Source organism: Rhineura floridana, chromosome 11, assembly GCF_030035675.1.
Source record: "Rhineura floridana isolate rRhiFlo1 chromosome 11, rRhiFlo1.hap2, whole genome shotgun sequence".
Classification (NCBI taxonomy): domain Eukaryota; kingdom Metazoa; phylum Chordata; class Lepidosauria; order Squamata; family Rhineuridae; genus Rhineura; species Rhineura floridana.
In genome coordinates, this window is record NC_084490.1 from 3,050,141 (window position 1) to 3,069,330 (window position 19,190).

The window sequence follows — 19,190 nt, forward strand, 5'->3', positions numbered from 1 at the left end:
GGAACCCTGCTCCTTTCCAGAGGTGAAGATTTTTTTTAAAAAAGCAGAAAGATAAAGACAAACAGCAGCCAGGATGGAAGGAGATGGATAATGCCAGAGAGAAAAGGTTGAAAGGGACGGTGGCGGGGGGGGGGGACACTGAAAGTGATGCAGTTTCAACCCTCAGAAAATCTGGCTCATGTATAATGGAATTCCCCAACCTGGTGCCCCTCCAGATGTTTTGGACTGCATGACAGGTCCTTTTCAGTGGTGGCTGCCTGTTTGCAGATTGCCCTCCCCAGTGAGAAGCATCTGTCTCCTTCATGACTGACTGTCAGGAGAAATTTCAAAACATTCTTGTTTACCCAGGCTGAAGGAGACTGTTCCTTTTACAGTAGGGCCCCACTTATATGGCGGGTTATGTTCCGGACCCCCGCTGTAAAGCGAAAACCATTGTAAAGCAGAACTCATTGAATAGAATGGCGAGAGATGCCCGAAAACCGCCGTTAAAGCGGAACAAGCGCTGTATGAGTGGGGCTTTAGTCTAATTGCATCTAATTGAGACCGCCTTATTAGCGAAGCGCCTTAAAGCAAAGCACTGTAAAGCGGAGCCCTACTGTATCTGTAACTGTTTTAGAGAGTTTTCATCTGTCATTCTTTTTGGATTGCTTTTTAGCTGGCCCTTGACACCCAGGAGACATGAGCGGGGATTTGAACTCATAGACTCTGGACTCCCAGCCAGGCTCTCCTCCCCACTGGGCTATACCAGCTTCTTTCAAGTAACAGACAAATAAATAATAGCCCAAAACAGCCTGAGGGTTGCCAGGTTGGAGATGGCCTGGACCAAAAGACATTGCAGCATCTTCAGCTAAAAAACCCCACCATACACCATTCCCCTCTCAAGACTAAGAATACGAGCTAGGCTTGGTCCTTTGTTATTCCAAGAGGGGCTCTCTTGCTTCTAAACTGCTGGACGCCAGGCCCAGTTGCAACTGGTGTCTCTGTGAGGTGGCGTTTTATTTTTACTGCCATGCAAAAATCCAGGTTGGCTTGGCCAAGTGCGGTGAATAGTTGTTGCAACATAACTCAGCAGTTCAGCTTTAAAATCAATCCATTGCTCAAATTCTAAGGTATTTCTACCCCATCTTTTGATTTTTTTAAAAAAAAGGTTTCCAGGTAGCTTTTTGCACTTAAATAGCTGTACATCAAAATTGCATAATAGCCCTCCCCCAGGCATCATTCTTATTGGTTTACGTGATTATTTGCACATTTATGATGGTATTGGGGTGTTTATATATGTGATCCCGCTTTCAATGCCGTTTGTACCTGCGAAAGTTTTGGGGCAGACGTAGTGCTTTGTTTCCAATCAGTGCATGTCCTATAACTTCCTGCTGAAATCATGTAAAATTTCATATTACAAATATTCTAGGTTTTTTTCTTTTTGTCCCGCTTTTGTTGTGCTATACACAAGAGAGCCCCTCCAGACAGCAATAATGCACTAACATTGGGGAAGTGGAATGATGGGTGGGCAGTGTAGTATAAATCCACCACAAATGCACTATTATCGTGTCAATGGCACATTGCAGAATACACCTACCAAAAAACACCAGTCTGAAAAGGCCCACAAATGCACACTCCCCACCCCCTAAAACCAAATCAGCTACACATCTGATAAAATGTGCTTCCTCTTGGTGTTGAAATATAGTTTTGATCCATGAATTCCAACCTCTTCCACCCCCGCTCCAAATACATTTAAGAGTTGGATGAGTCCTCCTCGCTCTCTTCACTACTATTTGAGGGACTAGACTCACCCTTCACCAGAGGTCGCAAGAGGTAAGTGAGCCCTTAAACTGGATACGGGGTTGATGACTGGAGTTCTGTCTTCAGCCTTTCAAGAAGTCCTGGGCTTTCGGGTATCCGGCGGAGAATCTGGGCTTTATCCCAGAGGCATCCAGATACAGTCTCAATCAGGACAAAGTCTCAGTCTGTGTCCTTAAATCATCTTCACGTCTCACCCAATAATCTTTTTTCAACTGTGCAACTTTATTTTTCCAGACACTACGATTGACAGAGCAACTATGTCTGTGTACTGGGGGGAAGGAGGTGTTGAATGACTTGGGTGAATAAACTTGAGCTGGGTCCAAATCTAGGATTGGAGCTGCAACCTGCTTGGAAGCATTTCTGTGTGGCCTGGAAGCCTTAGGTTTTGGGTATGTGATCTGGGTTGTGAGTTGCCCGTCAGTGAGGGGATGCTTTCTGCAATCTGCATATGCATAGAGACAGTCTCTTCCTTGCATTAAAAAAACAGGTCCCAGGGCTTTATCAGATCATCGCCTGTTCAAATTAAAATTACAAGCCACATTGGGGTCCAAAAGTGACTAATTCTAAATTCTTAGATCATTCCAAATAAATCAAAATTAGTTTTGGTGCATGTAAATGGATAAATGAAAACAATTTATCATTGTTGGCACGGGAGATATTTCCGTTCATGACCAAATGCTATCAGAGGGAACATAATATCTGTATGCTAAAACCACTCATTGATAGCCACTGTAGCAATGGCAGTTTTATTAGCTATTTAATAACAAAAATGCAACCTGTTGGCAGGGGCTATTTTGGTTTTTTAAATTGATCTTCCATAAGCCACTCTGGGAGCCTCTTCAGCTAAAAAGCGAGGGTAAAAAAACACACACACCACACTTTAAATAAACTACATTTACAAATTACACAGTGGCTTATTTTGCCTAATTTATGCTGCTCCTCATAAGAGAAAGAGGGAGGAAAGAGCTATGCAAGGCCCTGAAGTTCCCTCTCGTTGCTGTAGGGGCAATGGCCATGGGGTAGACCCCCTCATATTGCATCCATAAGGTCCTGGGTTCAAATCTCCCAGGCATCTCCATCAAAAGTTACAGGAGAGTGTGGTGACTGGAACTAAGCATGGTTCCCCCCCTCTCAAAAAACAATGGATAGGAACATGGGCACCTGTTGGAATATTTCATGGGGGTTAAAAGTAAAACTTTGAAAAACAAGGCAGGGGAAGCAGGCTAATTTCTCAGAAAAATGAAAACAGTGCCTGTACATTTTACCTTATATTGCATGTTTTACAAATGTGAGAAACTTATTCTTAAAAAAAACACACAACCAAGCTGGGCTTCATCCAGGGGAAAGCCGGTGCCTGCCTCCCCCATGAGCACCCATGGATAGGGGTACAAGGGAGTGAGAATGTCATCTTTGCCTCCATTTGAATCCCCCCAAACTGTAATTGTGCTGTCATTTTTTATTTATTTATGACATTTAATTATAATACTGGAAGTATGTATACTAGGTGTCCAAAGTCCTTCATATGCATTATCTAACTGTACTCCTCAAAACAAACTTTCCTAGACTCTTTTCCCCCTACACTATTCCATTTTATTTCTGATGTACAGTTGCACTTTGTTTTTATCTTGCTTGTAATCTAGTTTTTAGGAAATTCTGTTGGTTTTTAAAATTGTTTTTATTTATTAATTTATTATTTGAGTTATATCCCGCTCTTCCTCCCAGCAGGAGCTCAGGGCGGCAAACAAAAGCACCAAAAACACTTTAAAACATCATAAAAATAGACTTTAAAATACATTAAAACAAAACAACTTTAAAAACATTTTTTTTAAAAAAGCTTTCAAAACATCTTTAAAAAAAGGTTAAAAACTTTTCTTTTCTTTTTTAAAGGTTTAAAAACATATTAACAAGCAATTCCAACACATACGCAGACTGGGAAAAGGTCTCAACTTAAAAGGCTTGTTGAAAGAGGAAGGTCTTCAGTAGGCACCGAAAAGATAACAGAGATGGCACCTCTCTAATATTCAAGGGGAGGGAATTCCACAGGGTAGGTGCCGCCACACTAAAGGTCCGTTTCCTATGTTGTGCGGAACGGACCTCCTGATCAGATGGCATCTGAAGGGACTGATGGAAGTTGTAGTCCAAAACAGCTGGAGGGCAACTTGTTGGCAGAGACCGCTGTAACCACTAGACTATGCTGTCTCTCACATATATTTTACTCTCTGCAGCTTTGTGTGTGTGAATTAAGAAGCCTCCATGGCTGCTTTGTGAGAAATATTTTTTTTTGGGGGGGGAGGAAACAAGGCATGTTCCAGTCACAGAATTCCTGCATAATGTTTGATTGTAGAGAATATTAGGCAGCAGCACTGAGGAAAGGGTTCCCTATGAGGACTTACAGGCTACAGAGTCAGAAGAGGCCGTTGCATATGTCTCCATCAGATCCAGCCATCTACACTCTGAAGCCTTTTTCTGCCTTGAGGACTAGAAACTTGGAAAATGATGCCAAATCTCACAATCAACACAGCCTGAGAACCATTTGTAGAATACAACACACACACACACACACACACACACACACACACACACGGGCCATTGTTAGCTAGAAGCAGCAGAGTGAGGTGGTGGTGCCATATGACCAATCACCTCCTCCAAAAAGAGCAATCCTGCTATCTTTCAGTTCGGAGGAAGAGAGAAGAGAGAGTCAGTCAAGGTCACAGGTTAATTTTTATTCCAACCTCCAGCAGCGTAAGATTTTGCAAACTGTGCACATCTGCCTTTAAGCAGCAGGCTTTAAAAAGCAAGACGGTGCAAACTTGGACACACCAAACCAGTTACTCGCTTGCCTGGAATCCTGACTAACAGCTTTCTCTCTCCCGCTTTGGAATTCTGCTCACCCACCCAAGTCTTGGATTTCTTTTTGGCAAAGAAACTTCTACTAGTCCTGTTCGTTTTCCCCTAAGCGATATCACCAGCAAGTGAACAAAGATAACTTCGCAAGAGGTAAATTGCCAGCCCACAGACCCAGATGCCGGAAAGGTATCCAAGAAAGATTAAAAACGAACCAACCCCAAAACCCAGCTGCAAGTTGGTTACAATTTTTGAGAATTAAATACTTCAGGTCCATGCTGATGTGGCCCTCTAGGCCTTGCTATCTGGCCCTTAATGGTCTTCCCAGGCTACACCCTTCACCGGGCCCGCCTTGTACCTTCCTTGAGGGTTTTTGCCTAGTGGGAGATGTCCCTGAACTCTGAGAATGCCCTTTGCTCGACTGGGGAGAGAGAGAGAGAGAGTGGAAAATAGCCTACTGTACAAAAGTAAACTTTACATTCATTGCTCCACCCACTTTGGCCTCTGCCCCACCCACCACTGGCATGTGGCCCTCAGAAGGTTGCCTAGAAGGAAATGCGGCCCTTGGGCTGAAAAAACTTTCCCAGCCTTTTTATTAAAAGGAGACTCATAGCACACGTATTTATTGCCCAGTCAATTCCACTGGGTAGTGTTTGTGTTCAGCCTGAAGAGACAGCTTTAAAAAGGAAAAGTTTGTTTTTAATGCAGATTTAGGACTGGGAACTTCATAGGGGAAAATGAGAAATTGGCCAGTTCCTTTCTGCCAAAGCCTTCTGGCTTAAAGGATAATGGTTTTATAGCAGCAGAGAGAAAACAGGTTCCAAAGTGCAAAAGTTGACATTCCAGGCAGCGGTAAGGGGCCAAAGAGATAGGGCAGGTTGCGTCAAAGTCCACCCCTTTGGTTCATGGTCTGCAGCCTGCCAAACATGCCAGCAATCATCTCTTCCTTCCCTCTCTAGCAAAGAGGTAGGTGGAGCCTGTGGCCTGCCTGATGCTGATGGACTACAACTCCCATCTGCCCCAGCCCGAACGGCCAACGATGATAGGAATTGCAGCCCAACAATATCTGGCGGGCCAAAGGCTCCCACACCCCTACCGTAGAACCGGCTTTCCCCAATCTGGTACCCTGCAGCTGTTTTAGACATTTGTAGCCTGGGAGCATTTGTAGCCTGGGAGAGGTTCAAGGAACCTGTAAAATCCCCCTCCCTACATTCTTTGTCAACCCTGGCATCCTGTTTTGGACAGCTGTGATGGTTTGGGATGATGGACCAGGATGTCCTATGCCAAGTACCTAAAAGAGTGCCTTCCCCAATATCAACCATCTCGGACCCTACAAGCGGCAAGTGAGGCCTTGCCGGTAGCACTGCCATCTGGAGCTGCCTGGTTGACGCTGCCCTGTGGCGCCTCCCTGTGTGTGGAATCCCCTCCCTGCTGACTTGCATCTGCCTCCCTCATTATTGACTTTCAGGAGGAATTTCAAAACATTGTTATCCAGGCATTTGATCCTGGCAACCATGAGATCACTGTTTTTAGAATTTTTGAAATATTGCTTTATCACTTGATATGCTTGCTGCCCTGAGCTCCTTCAAGAGGAAGAGTGTGAGATATAAATTGAATAAAATAAATTCCAAATGCTTCGTTGTCAGCACACTTGGATGAAACGGATTACTTGGATCCATACCAATCGGGTTTCAGGACTGGTCACGGAACTGAAACAGCCTTGGTCGCTCTGGTAGATGATTTGAGGAGGGCATTAGATAGGGGAGAATTCTCCTTTCTTGTTCTCCTCGATCTCTCAGCGGCTTTTGATACTGTCGACCACGGTATCCTTTTACATCGCCTGGAGGGATTGGGAATTGGAGGTACTGTATTACAGTGGTTCCATTCCTTCCTCTCCGATAGGTTTCAACAGGTAGCATTGGGGGAGGAGGTTTCAGACCCTTGGCCTCTCAATTGTGGTGTGCCACAGGGCTCTATCCTCTCTCCCATGCTATTTAATATCTATATGAAGCCACTGGGGACAATCATTAGGAGATTTGGGAGGCAGTGTCACCAATATGCAGATGACACTCAGCTCTATCTCTCGTTTAAATCTTCACCAGAGTTGGCTGTGGAGACCTTGTCCAAGTGCCTGGAATCCGTGAGTGGATGGATGGGAAGGAACAAGCTGAAATTGAACCCCGATAAGACCGAGGTGCTGCTTGTGGGGGACAAAAAAAGGTTGGGAGATGTTGACTTGAAGTTCAATGGGGTGACTTTACCCCTGAAGGACCAGGTCCGCAACCTTGGGGTTGTGCTTGATTCCAGGCTGTCCATGGAGGCTCAGATTTCGGCAGTGAGCCGGGCAGCCTGGTATCAACTACACCTCATACGAAGGCTGCAACCCTACCTTCCTGTTCATCAGCTCCCACTGGTAGTACACGCCCTGGTCACCTCTCGATTGGATTACTGTAATGCGCTCTACGTGGGGTTACCCTTGAAAACGGTCCGGAAACTACAACTCATACAAAATGCGGCGGCTCGACTACTTATGAACAGTCGCCGCCGGGATCACATCACACCAGTGTTGTTCGACCTACACTGGCTACCAGTTGTTTTCCGAGCCCAATTCAAGGTGTTGGTATTGACCTTTAAATCCCTACACGGTTTCGGCCCAGTTTATCTTACGGAGCACCTTCAACGCCACCAATTATGCCGCCCGACAAGATCAGCCACACAGGGCCTTCTCTCAATCCCGCCAACAAAAACAGCCAGATTGGCGGGTACTAGAGAGAGGGCATTCTCAGTGGCGGCCCCCACCCTTTGGAACTCCCTCCCACAAGATCTCCGGCACGCCTCTTCCCTAAATACATTTTGTAAAGCTTTAAAGACCTGGCTCTTTCAACAGGCCTTTGGGATTTCCGGGGAGGGTTAATTACTGAGACTGAAATGCCTCCTATCCTGTTTTAATGTTATTGTTTGCTGCTGTATTGTTTTTTATACTGTTTTTATATTATACCATTGTATTTATCATATTGTGTTTTAACTGCCTTGTACGTCGCCTAGAGTGGCCATCGGCCAGATAGGCGACACAGAAATTAAATTTATTATTATTATTATTAGTTTTCCCAGCTGTTTCTCAAACTAATGAAACAACTCGAGAATTAAGGGCTCACTCCCAGCCCCCTCCCCCAGTGCCCTTTATAACAGGGGTGGCTAGTCCATGGCCCTCCAGATGTTGTTGGACTCTGGCTGCCTTCAGCCCCAGCCAGCACGGACGATGGAAGCTGGAGTCCAGTAGCATTTGGACGGGACCACATGTTAGCCATCCCTGCTTTGTAAGGAAATCAGATAAAACCACTCAAACCAGTTTTGCCATTGATCTTTTGTAATTTTATTTCATAATCTGTCAAAATTATTAAATTAATAAAAAATGAAAGGAGACATCTTTAAAGGCTTTGTTGCTTAAAAACATGTTTTATTCTTCTCGTAAGAAGGACCCCCCGCCGTTGCCTTTCACAGTTGACGATTTACTCCCTCCTTTTTCCTTCCAGTGGTTCAGTCCTTGCAGCAAGTTATGAAATCAAACCCATAATTGTGCGGATGGCAGGTGGCAAATGGAACAGGGTCCGTGCATACATGGGCCAAATTTGGGGTTGCCGAGAACAGAATGGTCTTTCACGTAGGTCTGCGAATCGAGTGAGTTACAGGATCACAGGATTTGGACACCTTGCAGACAGAAGGCAGGCCTTTCCCTGCGACTGTCCACATAACATCAAAATGCTGTGATGGCTTTTCCAGTGGTGTGCTAAACCAGCATCGAAAGTGCCCCATTCTGCTCTAGCACAACTCGCCCAAGACCTCGTTCATAGGTTTTCCACAAGGTGCGCTGCCGAGACACAACCCAGGCAGGTCGGAGCATTCGCAAAACCACATCAAGAAACATTCAAGACTCATCTCTCACTGACCTCTGTGACACTTCTAAGGCAGAAAATGCATCAGCCTGCCATGGGAGGAATAGGAATCCCCCCCCCCATTCTGAGAGGCAGCAGGCAAAAACCTTGGATAGCAGATTTGTGTGCTGCGGTGTGTGTGATGACCATCTCCCTACAACCCTCTCTTGGCAGCAAGGGCCCTGCGAAAGCATGAAGCAAATCATCAGGTCATCTCTCAAGAGGCTGTACCTTCAGAGAACAGCTCCCTCTGGACACCATTCTAGGACTTTTTACAAGTACACAACAATGGAGCAAAATATGAAGAGTTTGCTTGGGATGGCTCCAAATGGTCCCGTTCAGCAACGGCTGGTTTCTGCTAACTCCTGTGACCAAGAGTGCAACCCACAGAGAGGCAGCTTTGGGGGTACTGCTGCAGGGTGTGGGTAGGTGCGTGCATCTCCCAGGAAAAAAATGGTTCCTGCCCCTCCAAGAGATGCAGCTTACCTTTCCAACAAGGGGAAGGTTGGGAAGCGAACCAGTCCATTGATCCATTGGCATGGAATGTGGGCGAAGGCAGAATAGCTACAGCAGCTGCCTACGCTAAAGGCTGCATTCACACTGTACATTTATTCCACTATTATTCCACTTTAAACAGTCATGACTTCCCACAAAGAGTCCTGGGAAGTGTAGTTTGTGAAGGGTAATCTCCTCAGAGCTACAATTCCCAGAGTCCCCTGGGAAGAGGGATTGACTGTTAAACCACTCAGGGAATTGTAGCTCTCTGAGGAAAATAGGAGCCTCCTAACAACTCTCAGCCCTCTTCACAAACCACGCTTCCCAGGATTCTTTGGGGGGAGCTATGAGTATTTAAAGTGCAATATTAGTGGCATAAATGTCTGGTGTGAATGTGGCCTAAGACGCACTCGGAGAGATGTTTCACAGGTTCCCCACAAGTGGAGAGACAGACAGGGACTCTCCTTTTCCAGTCCTTCAGGGAAGCCCTTGACAGGCTGCAGGGTGAAATGGAAGTGTCAGCTGAGAGGCTGGGGAGCCCAGTGGAGAAAAGAGGAAAGGGTTACCAATTCAGCACAAGGAGCTTTGGAGTCCTGAGCCGCTTGTTGCTGGCACAGAGGCGACAGCAATGCTGGGGTTACCCCAAGGCTCGTGAAACCTTACAGCAGACATTCCTCTGGGGAACTGAGGTCCACAGTTCACCCTCGTGTCAGGCCTCCATCATAACAAGAAATCTGTTTTTGCGCACCTCCACCCTTTTGGGCGGCTCAGAGTAAAAGCGGAGCATTAATTAAGGCACAGCGTGGGAAAAGTCTACCAGCTGCTGCACGGGGCACCAGCTCCTCTTCTCTCCTTCAACAACACAGCCACACCGTACATCTAAAGCACATGGCTTCCCCTGAAGAATCCTGGAAAGACTCGCTTACCTCTTGCCGAGCTACAATTCCCGGCACTTTTAACAAACTACAGTTCCCAGGCTTCCCACTGTGCTTTCAGTGTGTTTAAACATATGGTGTGGGTGTGACCCAAGCCTCTCTCTCTCCCCCCTCACACTGGTCCCAACAAGCTAGCGCTCTCTCTAGATGCTGCTCTGGAAGCTGTTGCCCTCAAGTGGCACCAGATGCCACCAGGACAGCCTTCCCCAACCTGATGCCCTCCAAATGTTTTGGACTACAGCTCCCATCAGCCCTAGCCAGCACGACCAACGGCCCAGGATGATGGGAGTTGTAGTCCAGCAGCACCTGGAGGGTGCCAGGTTGGGAAAGGGATTATCAGCTCTTTGGCAGCGGTTCGTGTATCTCAGGTATGACCTTGTAGGGGTGGTAGTCATGGGGAGACAGGACGACCACGGGGACAGGGGCCGACGCCAAGGGGGTGCCCTCCCCAGTCTTCACTTTGGTGCTGGGTTCCGGGACAGCAGGCGAGGCCAGGCAGCTGAAGAAGTTGGGCAAAGTAACCAGGACGAGGGTTCCAGCCAAGATGAAGGAACCGGCCGCTAAGAAAGAGACCACATAGTCGCCTGTTGCATCCCTCAGCCAACCTGGAAGAGAAGGAGATAGAGTGACCTAGAGCTGACTAGAACAGCTTTTGCCCACCTGGTGCCCTCCAGATGTTTTGCACGACAGCTCCCAGCAGCCCCAGCCCACATGGCCAAATACAGTCAGAGTTGTAGTCCAAAACATACAGAGGCACCAGGTTGGGGAAGGCTAGTCTAGAACATAGGCCCCTTGTAGGCAAACCTAGAACATACAGTCTGTAGCGCCTTCACAAAGTGCTTGTGTGTGGAGATGTGCCTCCTAGATGGCACAGACGTAGCAGTGGCAGGGAGAGCTTGGGTGTGGCTTCCTTTCCAGGACATGGCCACAGCTCAGTGGCAGAGCATCTGCCGTGTGTGCAGAAGGCCCCAGGCTCAATCCCCAGCATCTCACAGTAGGGCTGGGAGAAGCCCCTGCCAGCAATCCTTGAGAGTTGCTGTCAGTCAGGATAGACGGTACTGAACTAGATAGACCAACAGCAGCTTCCTAGGATTCTAATCCTGCTCTTTGAGCTGGGAACCAAACCCAGAAGTGTAGAAAACCGGTTCTGGTTCCTTGTGGAGGGGGAAATCTAGGCGGAACATGTTCAACAGCACTCCCGCTCCTCCAGCCTGGAACCTCCTTTTAATCAAGCCCTGGATGAAACTGAAGCTTGCAGAGGGGCTAAAACAGTCCTTATGGGCCACAACAGTTATTTGGGGTGGGGATGCAGGCCAGGAACACTACCTACCTGAAAGAGGCGCCCCCATGAGCCCCCCGATGCTCTCTATCATTTGCAGGAGCCCCATGGAGCTGAAGATATTCCCGATGCCCACAATCTCAGGAATGATGGAGAAGACGATGGGCGTGAGGGCTCCAGAGAAGAAGCCGTAGCAGAGGCTGATGGCTACTAGAAGCAGGTAACTGCGGCCCCACGGAATCAGCACCAAGGAGACACCAGTCAGGAACGTCCAGGTCACCAGGATGTGGATGAGGTGGCAAGCTCTGCAATTCCCCAGCCAGCCGGAGAAGAGACGGCCGCACAGGTCAGCCACAGCCGCCATTGACATCACGAAAGCCGCCTGATATTCGTCAAAGCCCAGCTCCCTCGCCCGGGCCACCAGGTGGATGTAAGGGATGAAATATCCGGTGTTGATGAGGGTGATGGCAAGGACGAATCGCATGAAAGGACAGTGGGACAGAAGGTGTAGACCGAAGAGCGAGGAGAACTTCTCCCAAGAGAGCCCACCCGCCTCTCCTCTCGCAGGGCCGGGCACGTCCTCTTTGAGGGTCAGAGGGCGGATGAGGGCCCCGCAGACCATCAGGTTGAAGGACATGCCTGCCACGATGAGCAGGGCTCCCCGCCACGCGTAGATGTCCACCAGGAACTGGAAGAGCGGGGAGAAAGCAAACGAGGAGATGCCCACACCTGTCAACGCCAAGCTTGTGGCCAGCACCCGGCGCTTCTTGAAGTATCGAGCCATGGAAGCCAGAGAGGGGGTGAAGACCAAGGCCCAGCCAAAACCTGCCGAGAGATTGATGTGCCCCGTGAATGAAAAGTGACATGGCCGCTTCCTAAAAACATGAGAACACAGCCCCGCAGCAGCAGCTGGATCAGGCCGAAGGGGGCCCCTCTAGCCCAGGATCCTGTTCTCACAGGGGCCAACCAGGTGCCCCAAAAGGAAGGCCCCAAGCAAGGCCTCCTTTGGCTTCTCCACACCCAACTAAGCGATGTCACCGTGGGCAACAAGCAGGCCTCAATTAGCTTTTTCAAGATGGCTGCCTCCACAAAGCTCCCTTAAGATCAATAGTCTCCTACAAAGCGAAAATCAGGTCTAGCTCTTCCTTCACTTGGCCTAACTTAGCCGCCCTCATTGATCCATTACTTCATGGTGGTGGCTATCCTCACTCACAGCAGGAGTTCCTTTGGGGAATGGCAGCCATCTTGAACAAAGCCTAACTTTGCTTCTTCCTCAAATGCCCAACTGTCCCCTCAGATCAGCCTTCCTGAACCCGGAGCCCTGCTTTGGCCTACAACACCCCATGTGTCATAGAGCCGGGGGGGGGGCAATGGGAAGTTTAATGTAAAACATCTGGAGGGCACCAGCTTGGGAAAGGCTGCCTTAAAATGATGGTTGCCATTTTCAAAGGGACTGACTCTCTTCCTTTAACACTGTCCTCCCTGTCTGTACCCCTTTATTTCCATTAGCCCAGGCTTTGCTGAAAGGACACACAAAGAAACAAACAATTCTTGGGATCTTAGGAGCAAAATGTAATTATGTCAACCAAACCAAAAGATGTATACTGAGTCAGACCATTGGTCCACCTAGCTCAGTATTGTCTACACTGACTGGCAGCGGCATCCCAGGGTTTCAGGTGGGGGATATTCCCTACCTGGAGATGCTGGGAATTGAACTGGCCACAGAGCTACAGCCCTTCCCCCAAACACAGGAAGCTGCCTTCTACCAAGTCAGACCACTGGGCCCCCTACATGGACTGGCAGCAGCTCTCCAGAGTTTCAGGCATGGGACAATCCCAGCCCCACCTGGAGGTGCCGTTGGTGACTGAACCCGGGACCTTCTGCATGCAAAGCCGGTGTTCTGCCACGGAGTTGTGGCGAGATGTCGGCCATGACGATACAGCAGTTGTGCAGCTTCCAAGAACGCACCTGAAAGAAGCCCGATGCAGAGGTACAAGTGAGTCAGGCAGGTGGCAAAGGAGGCCAAGAGGAGCCCCAGGCCCGAGAAGAACCCACCAGCCATGACGACAGGTCGTGCCCCATAGCAAGAGCTCAAGGCGCTTCCCACTGGACCTGCCAAGGAGGAGAGACAGATGCTGGTCACTGTGTTGCTTTTGCACAAAGCACAATCAACTTCCCCGTTTATGGACAGGAACTGGTGCCAAGTGCTACTATGGGCGCTTACAGAGCCAGTGTGGTTTAGTGGCCAGAGTGCTGGACGGGCACCTGAGAGACCAGGGTTCAAATCCATGCTTGGCCATGAAGCTGTCTGGGTGCCTTTGGCCCATTCACTGTCTCTCAGCCTAACCTACTTCACAGGATCGTTGTGAGGATAAAATCAGGAGGGGGAGAACTGAGTGTGTACACCCACTTTGAGCTGACATATAAATGTAAATGAATGAATGAATGGGCTGGACCATTCCCCACCCCTGCAGTACCACGTACCCCTCCCCGAAAGAACTAATCTTTCAATTCTTCCAGAGGTGCTTGACCAACATCCTGTCCCTTGAACAACATTCTGTCACTGCATGTTCCTCCCCCACACTTCCTCCCTACAATACAGTCTTTAGAATGCTTGTGTTTCCATGACATCATGGCATCACAGCCAATGGAAAGGAAGGATGCAGCAGGCAGTTCCCAGCAAATATAGGACAATAATTCCTCCCTGATCTCAGGCAGGGCCTTCCCACAAAGCCAGGCACGTCCCCTCCCCACCCCCCACTCACTTGCAAACTGTTGCACAGCGATCCCGATCGAGGTGATCCAGGAGATGCGTCCAGACAACTCGTCAAAGTACGCCACAAACTCCACAAAGAAGACCCCGAAGGAGCGGATCACGCCAAAGACCAAGGCCGACTGGACAAAGGCCGCCAGCACAATCATCCACCCCCACCCTCCGTCGGGGGGCTCAGGGTGAACCACTGCCCGGCCCGGCATGGATCCTGCTTTGTGGTGGGGTGGGTGGGGAGAAGGGTAAAGAACAAAAGAAAAACAAGCTAGACACAATTGAAGCTACAATTTTGTAATTACTCGTGATTTCTTTCATACACACGTACCCAGCTCTTTCCTGGCACTAGGGTAAGACTTTTCTGCTCCCACCATGAGGCATTAGATTCTAACGTCCTTCCAGTCCTAATGATTAGAAAGCCTGGGAAAACCAGAGTTATGTTTCTTTGACCCCCTTTTTCTACTGGTCTCCTGCTCCCCTGGTGCCTTCACTATAGCTGCCCAATTTCCCTGCTTTTTAAAGTTTGATAGAAATATCTGTTGGCTATAGGTACCCTCTTAAACCGCACAATTTTTTTTCTTATTAGTGAATAAAGACTATAAAATGCCAAAACTAAAAGTAATATAAGCTATAGGTTAAATAAGACCATTGCTATAGAGTTTATATAGGTATAGATTATAAGTAATCATAACGGAAGATATAGTATTAGATAAGGCTTGAATAAAGAAGGTCACCCTGGGAACAGCAATGATTGACAGTTATGGTCAGAAAACGCCCCTTCTCTCTGGAAAAGTGAGAGACGGTAGCAACCACAAGGTTTACCATAAAAAGAGGAACATTGGTGCAGTTTGTGATAAACAAACTACATAGACATGGGCAGATCCTTCTTGGAAGAGGGGTGTGGTCTAAGGAGTGTAAGACCCAATCAGCACAGGAAGATTAGCATGAAATTAATAGTTAATTAGTGGGGCAGGGGCTGAATGGAAGAGGGAGTAAATTTTAAGTGGGGACCCAAGGATAGCTTAGGGCTGTTAGCCTACTGTAAAAGCCAGAGGCGCGTGTTATCCGGTTGACGGAAGGAGAGGTGGCCTATGAATCAGCGACCTCCAATAGCGTCTGTTATAAACCACCCTCTTCAGATCTTAAGTTAAGGTCTGCTGCTCCCTTCCTTCCTTTCATTTTATTTATTTATTTATTTGATATCCCGCCCTTCCTCCCCGTGGGAGCCCAGGGCAGCATTGGAGTCAATCCATCTCTTGTTTGGCCTTCCTCTTTTTCTACTCCTTTCTGTTTTTCCCAGCATTGTCTTTTCTTCTGAATGCCTTTTAGCGTAGGTGAGTATTAAGTTTACTTTGCTTGCTGAGAAGTGTGGAGAGTGAGTTCTGGTGTTTGCTCATATTTTTTCCTGTTATCAATAAAATTCTTCTTTCGAACCATCAGCCTTGCTTCAGATTCCTGCTTTGGCTGGGTTGTAAGGAGGAAGGATATTTGCATATGGTAGTAGGAGTGTAAGGGGACCCACAGAGTTACAACCCCTGTCGTCACCACTAAAGAACCAAAGACACAAGTACTGGGACTAAGCTTGTAGAATCAATAGCCTAGTTTCTGTTGGTATCCTTGTGCTTGGAAGACGCACACATACACACCCCAATATTGCAACAGCCAGCAGAATTCCAGCTGGCTTTGGGCCATCAGCACAGGTGGGCTTTTCTCCCCTCATCTCTCCCCACCACCACCACCAAGAACAAAATGCTACCGGAGCTTGCACAAATCCAAGAGAGAGGCAAGGTCTGGAGCCCCCAAACCTATTCTCTCAACGAGGTTGCCCCTCCATGGCCCTAGAGCTACTCACCCCGCAGTCAGCTCCTGAAAACCCTTCTCTGGCCTTCTTCAGACAGGTGGGCCATGGAGGGGTCCTGAGGACCATAGAGGGAGTCCAGGTGGCTTGAACCCTTTCAAGGAGGGGTGAGAGAAGAAGAGGTGAGCGTGGTGCACGGGGGAGGGAGTGGAAGGGCTGGAACCCCCAGGAACGTGTGGTGTTTCCCCACACACACTAAGAAGTTAGTGGAGGATGAACAGAGAATGATGGAAGCCAGGCATGCAGGGGCTCTTGGATGACACTGATTATCTTGATCCATTTCAATCCGGTTTTAGGCCCGGTTTTGGCACCGAAACAGCCTTGGTCGCCCTGTACAATGACCTTTGTCGGGAGAGGGACAGGGGGAGTGTGACTCTGTTGATTCTCCTTGATCTCTCAGCGGCTTTTGATACCATCGACCATGGTATCCTTCTGGGAAGACTCACGGAGTTGGGAGTTGGGGGTACTGCTTGGCAGTGGCTCCGCTCCTACTTGGTGGGTTGCCACCAGAAGGTAGTGCTTGGGGAACATTGCTCGATACCCTGGACTCTCCACTGTGGAGTCCCGCAGGGATCGGTACTGTCCCCCATGCTTTTCAACATCTACATGAAGCCGCTGGGTGCGGTCATCAGGAGTTTTGGGCTGCGTTGTCATCAGTACGCTGATGACACGCAGCTCTATTTCTCCTTTTCATCCTCCTCAGGTGAGGCTGTTAACGTGCTAAACCGTTGCCTGACCGCGATAATGGACTGGATGGGAGCTAACAGACTGAAGCTCAATCCAGACAAGACTGAGATGCTGTTGGTGAGTGCCTTCTCTGCTCAGATGGTGGATGTTCATCCTGTTCTTGATGGGGTTACACTCCCCTTGAAGGAACAGGTTCGTAGCTTGGGAGTTCTTTTCGATCCTTCCCTGTCTCTTGAAGCCCAGGTGGCCTCGGTGGCACGGAATGCTTTTTACCATCTTCGATTGGTAGCCCAGCTACGTCCCTATCTGGACAGTGACGACCTCACTTCAGTTGTTCATGCTCTGGTAACTTCTAGATTGGACTACTGCAACGCGCTCTACGTGGGGCTGCCCTTGAAGACTGTTCGGAAACTACAGCTAGTCCAGAATACAGCGGCCAGATTGCTGACGCGGACCAGAAGGTCCGCTCATATAACACCTGTTCTGGCCCGTCTGCACTGGCTTCCTATTTGTTTCCGGGCTAGATTCAAAGTGCTGGTTTTGACCTATAAAGCCCTACACGGCATGGGACCACAATACCTGGTGGAACGCCTCTCCCAATATGAACCTGCCCGTACACTACGCTCAACATCTATGGCCCTCCTCTGAGTACCATCCCATCGAGAGGCTCGGAGGGTGATGACTAGAACCAGGGCCTTTTCAGTAGTGGCCCCCGAACTGTGGAACAGTCTCCCTGATGAGGTGCGCCTGGCGCTGACGCTACTATCTTTTCGGCGCCAGGTGAAAACCTTTTTATACTCCCAGGCATTTTAAAGTGTATTTTAAACAGCATTTCCGTATTTTGGATGTTGTTTGGTTCGTTATTGTTTGTTTGTTTGTTTTTTATTATTTATTGTATTTATTGTATTTATATATTGTGCTTGTTTTTATCTTTTTGTACACTGCCCAGAGAGCCTTCGGGCTTAGGGCGGTATATAAATTAAACTAAATAAATAAATAAATAAATAAATGCACCAGGTGTGCAGATTGGGCATGTATGTGTGTGTGTGTTTGACGTCAATTCCCAAGAGAGCCTCCACCAATCCCCCCCTGCAAAACCCAACAGAAGAACACTTAGGTACCCACAACGACTCTAAGTGTTTTTCATTCCAGGGATGGAATTGGAGTGCAGAAAAAAATTCCACTTATTTATTATTATTATTGAATTATTAGATTTATATCCCACTCTTCCTCCCAGCAGAAGCCCAGGGTGGCAAGCAAAAGCACTAAAAGCACTCTAAAACATCTTAGACTTGAAAATCTATTACAACAAAACATCCTTAAAACCACATTAAAACAAAACATCTTTAAAAGGATGCTTTTAAAAAGCTTTACAAACAGATTAGACAGCAATTCCAAAACAGATGCAGACTGGGATAAGGCTTGTTGAAAGAGGAACGTCTTCAGTAGGCGCGAAAAAGGGAGTTCCACAGGGAAGGTGCCGCCACACTAAAGGTCCGTTTCCTATGTTGTGCAGAACGAACCACCTGATAAGATGGTATCTGCAGGACGCCCTCACCTGCAGAGCGCAGTGATGTGCTGGGTATGTAAGGGGTCAGACGGTCTTTCAGGTATCCTGGTCCCAAGCTGCATAGGGCTTTGTACACCAAGACGAGAACCTTGAACTTGGCCCGGTAGCTTATAAGAAGGCAGCAGCTTCTTACATTACAGACCCCCTCCCCCCTCCCGATCGTCCCCCAATGTCCCCCTATGGCGCCCCTCCCCTCGGGTATATATGACCATCTTGGCCCTGCCCCCTCTTTCCCCCCAAAGCGGAAAAAGAAAACATTGGGTAATCCCCCCGGCTGCTTTGGATTTCCTCCCATCTCCCCCTTTCCTACCGTTGGGGGGGGGCGCGCAGCAGATGAGGCAGCGGCAGCCGGCGCGAGCGACGCTCCAAGGTTGCAGGATCCCGAAGGGGGCGGGGCCTGTGGCGGGAAGCCCCGCCCCTCGGCTCTTTCATCGGGCTCCAAAAAGGCTTTGCGCGGGAGGGGGAGAGGCGGTCAGCGTGGCGCAGGCGCAGTATAGGCGAGCTAGAACGGGAGGGGGCAGGTCCTGAAGGCAAAGGGTTTACTCGGAAGTTAAGCCGCGCATGCAGACGCGAGAGGCATCTGAGCGGGGCCGCCGGGTTGCGCCTTCGGGGGCCGGAGTGGCATCCACCGGGGCGCTGCCGTGCCAGGCGGACAGGGCCTTTGGGAAAGGGGCTGCTGCTGGGGGCGAATCGTTGCATTCCAGGGGCTTGCACGTGGGAGCCTCTCGACCCCCTGCGAGCCCTGACATTTGCCCCCAGGGGGCAGTGGGTCAAACTGAAGAATAGGGAGCGGGAAGAGCCGTGCAAATGACTGTGCACAAGCGACTAGCCTCGCGAAATGCTTACTAGCTTGCCCACCCACCAGTGCACACAGGAATGAAAAAGCGAAGTAATACAAATAATAATCTCTAACACTCTTAACAATTTCAGAACGTACAAAAATTGGTTGAAAACACGACAGTTCTGGCATTACAAAAATACATTTTTGCAAGAAAGGCAAATGGTCTTTTAGGCTGCATTAAC

The 19,190-nt window shown here is 48.7% G+C and overlaps 1 protein-coding gene across 3 annotated transcripts; it reads right to left on the reverse strand.

Annotated features, from left to right (window-relative positions):
- Positions 1-8,011: 8,011 nt before the first annotated feature.
- On the reverse strand, positions 8,012-18,560 carry LOC133366805 (monocarboxylate transporter 13-like). 3 transcript variants are annotated; one of them, XM_061590307.1, is made up of 6 exons: positions 18,478-18,560; positions 15,905-16,004; positions 14,051-14,266; positions 13,254-13,397; positions 11,337-12,110; positions 8,012-10,611 (listed from the first exon to the last, which is right to left on the reverse strand). In XM_061590307.1, the coding sequence occupies exons 3-6, from the start codon at positions 14,259-14,261 to the stop codon at positions 10,343-10,345; spliced, it is 1,398 nt and encodes a 465-aa protein (XP_061446291.1). In that variant the 5' UTR covers positions 14,262-14,266; positions 15,905-16,004; positions 18,478-18,560; the 3' UTR covers positions 8,012-10,342. The 3 variants fall into 3 exon arrangements, with proteins under 3 accessions (XP_061446291.1, XP_061446293.1, XP_061446292.1); XM_061590309.1 differs by having other exon boundaries at positions 14,051-14,269; XM_061590308.1 differs by lacking the exon at positions 15,905-16,004 and having other exon boundaries at positions 18,478-18,555.
- Between the last annotated feature and the right edge of the window lie 630 nt (positions 18,561-19,190).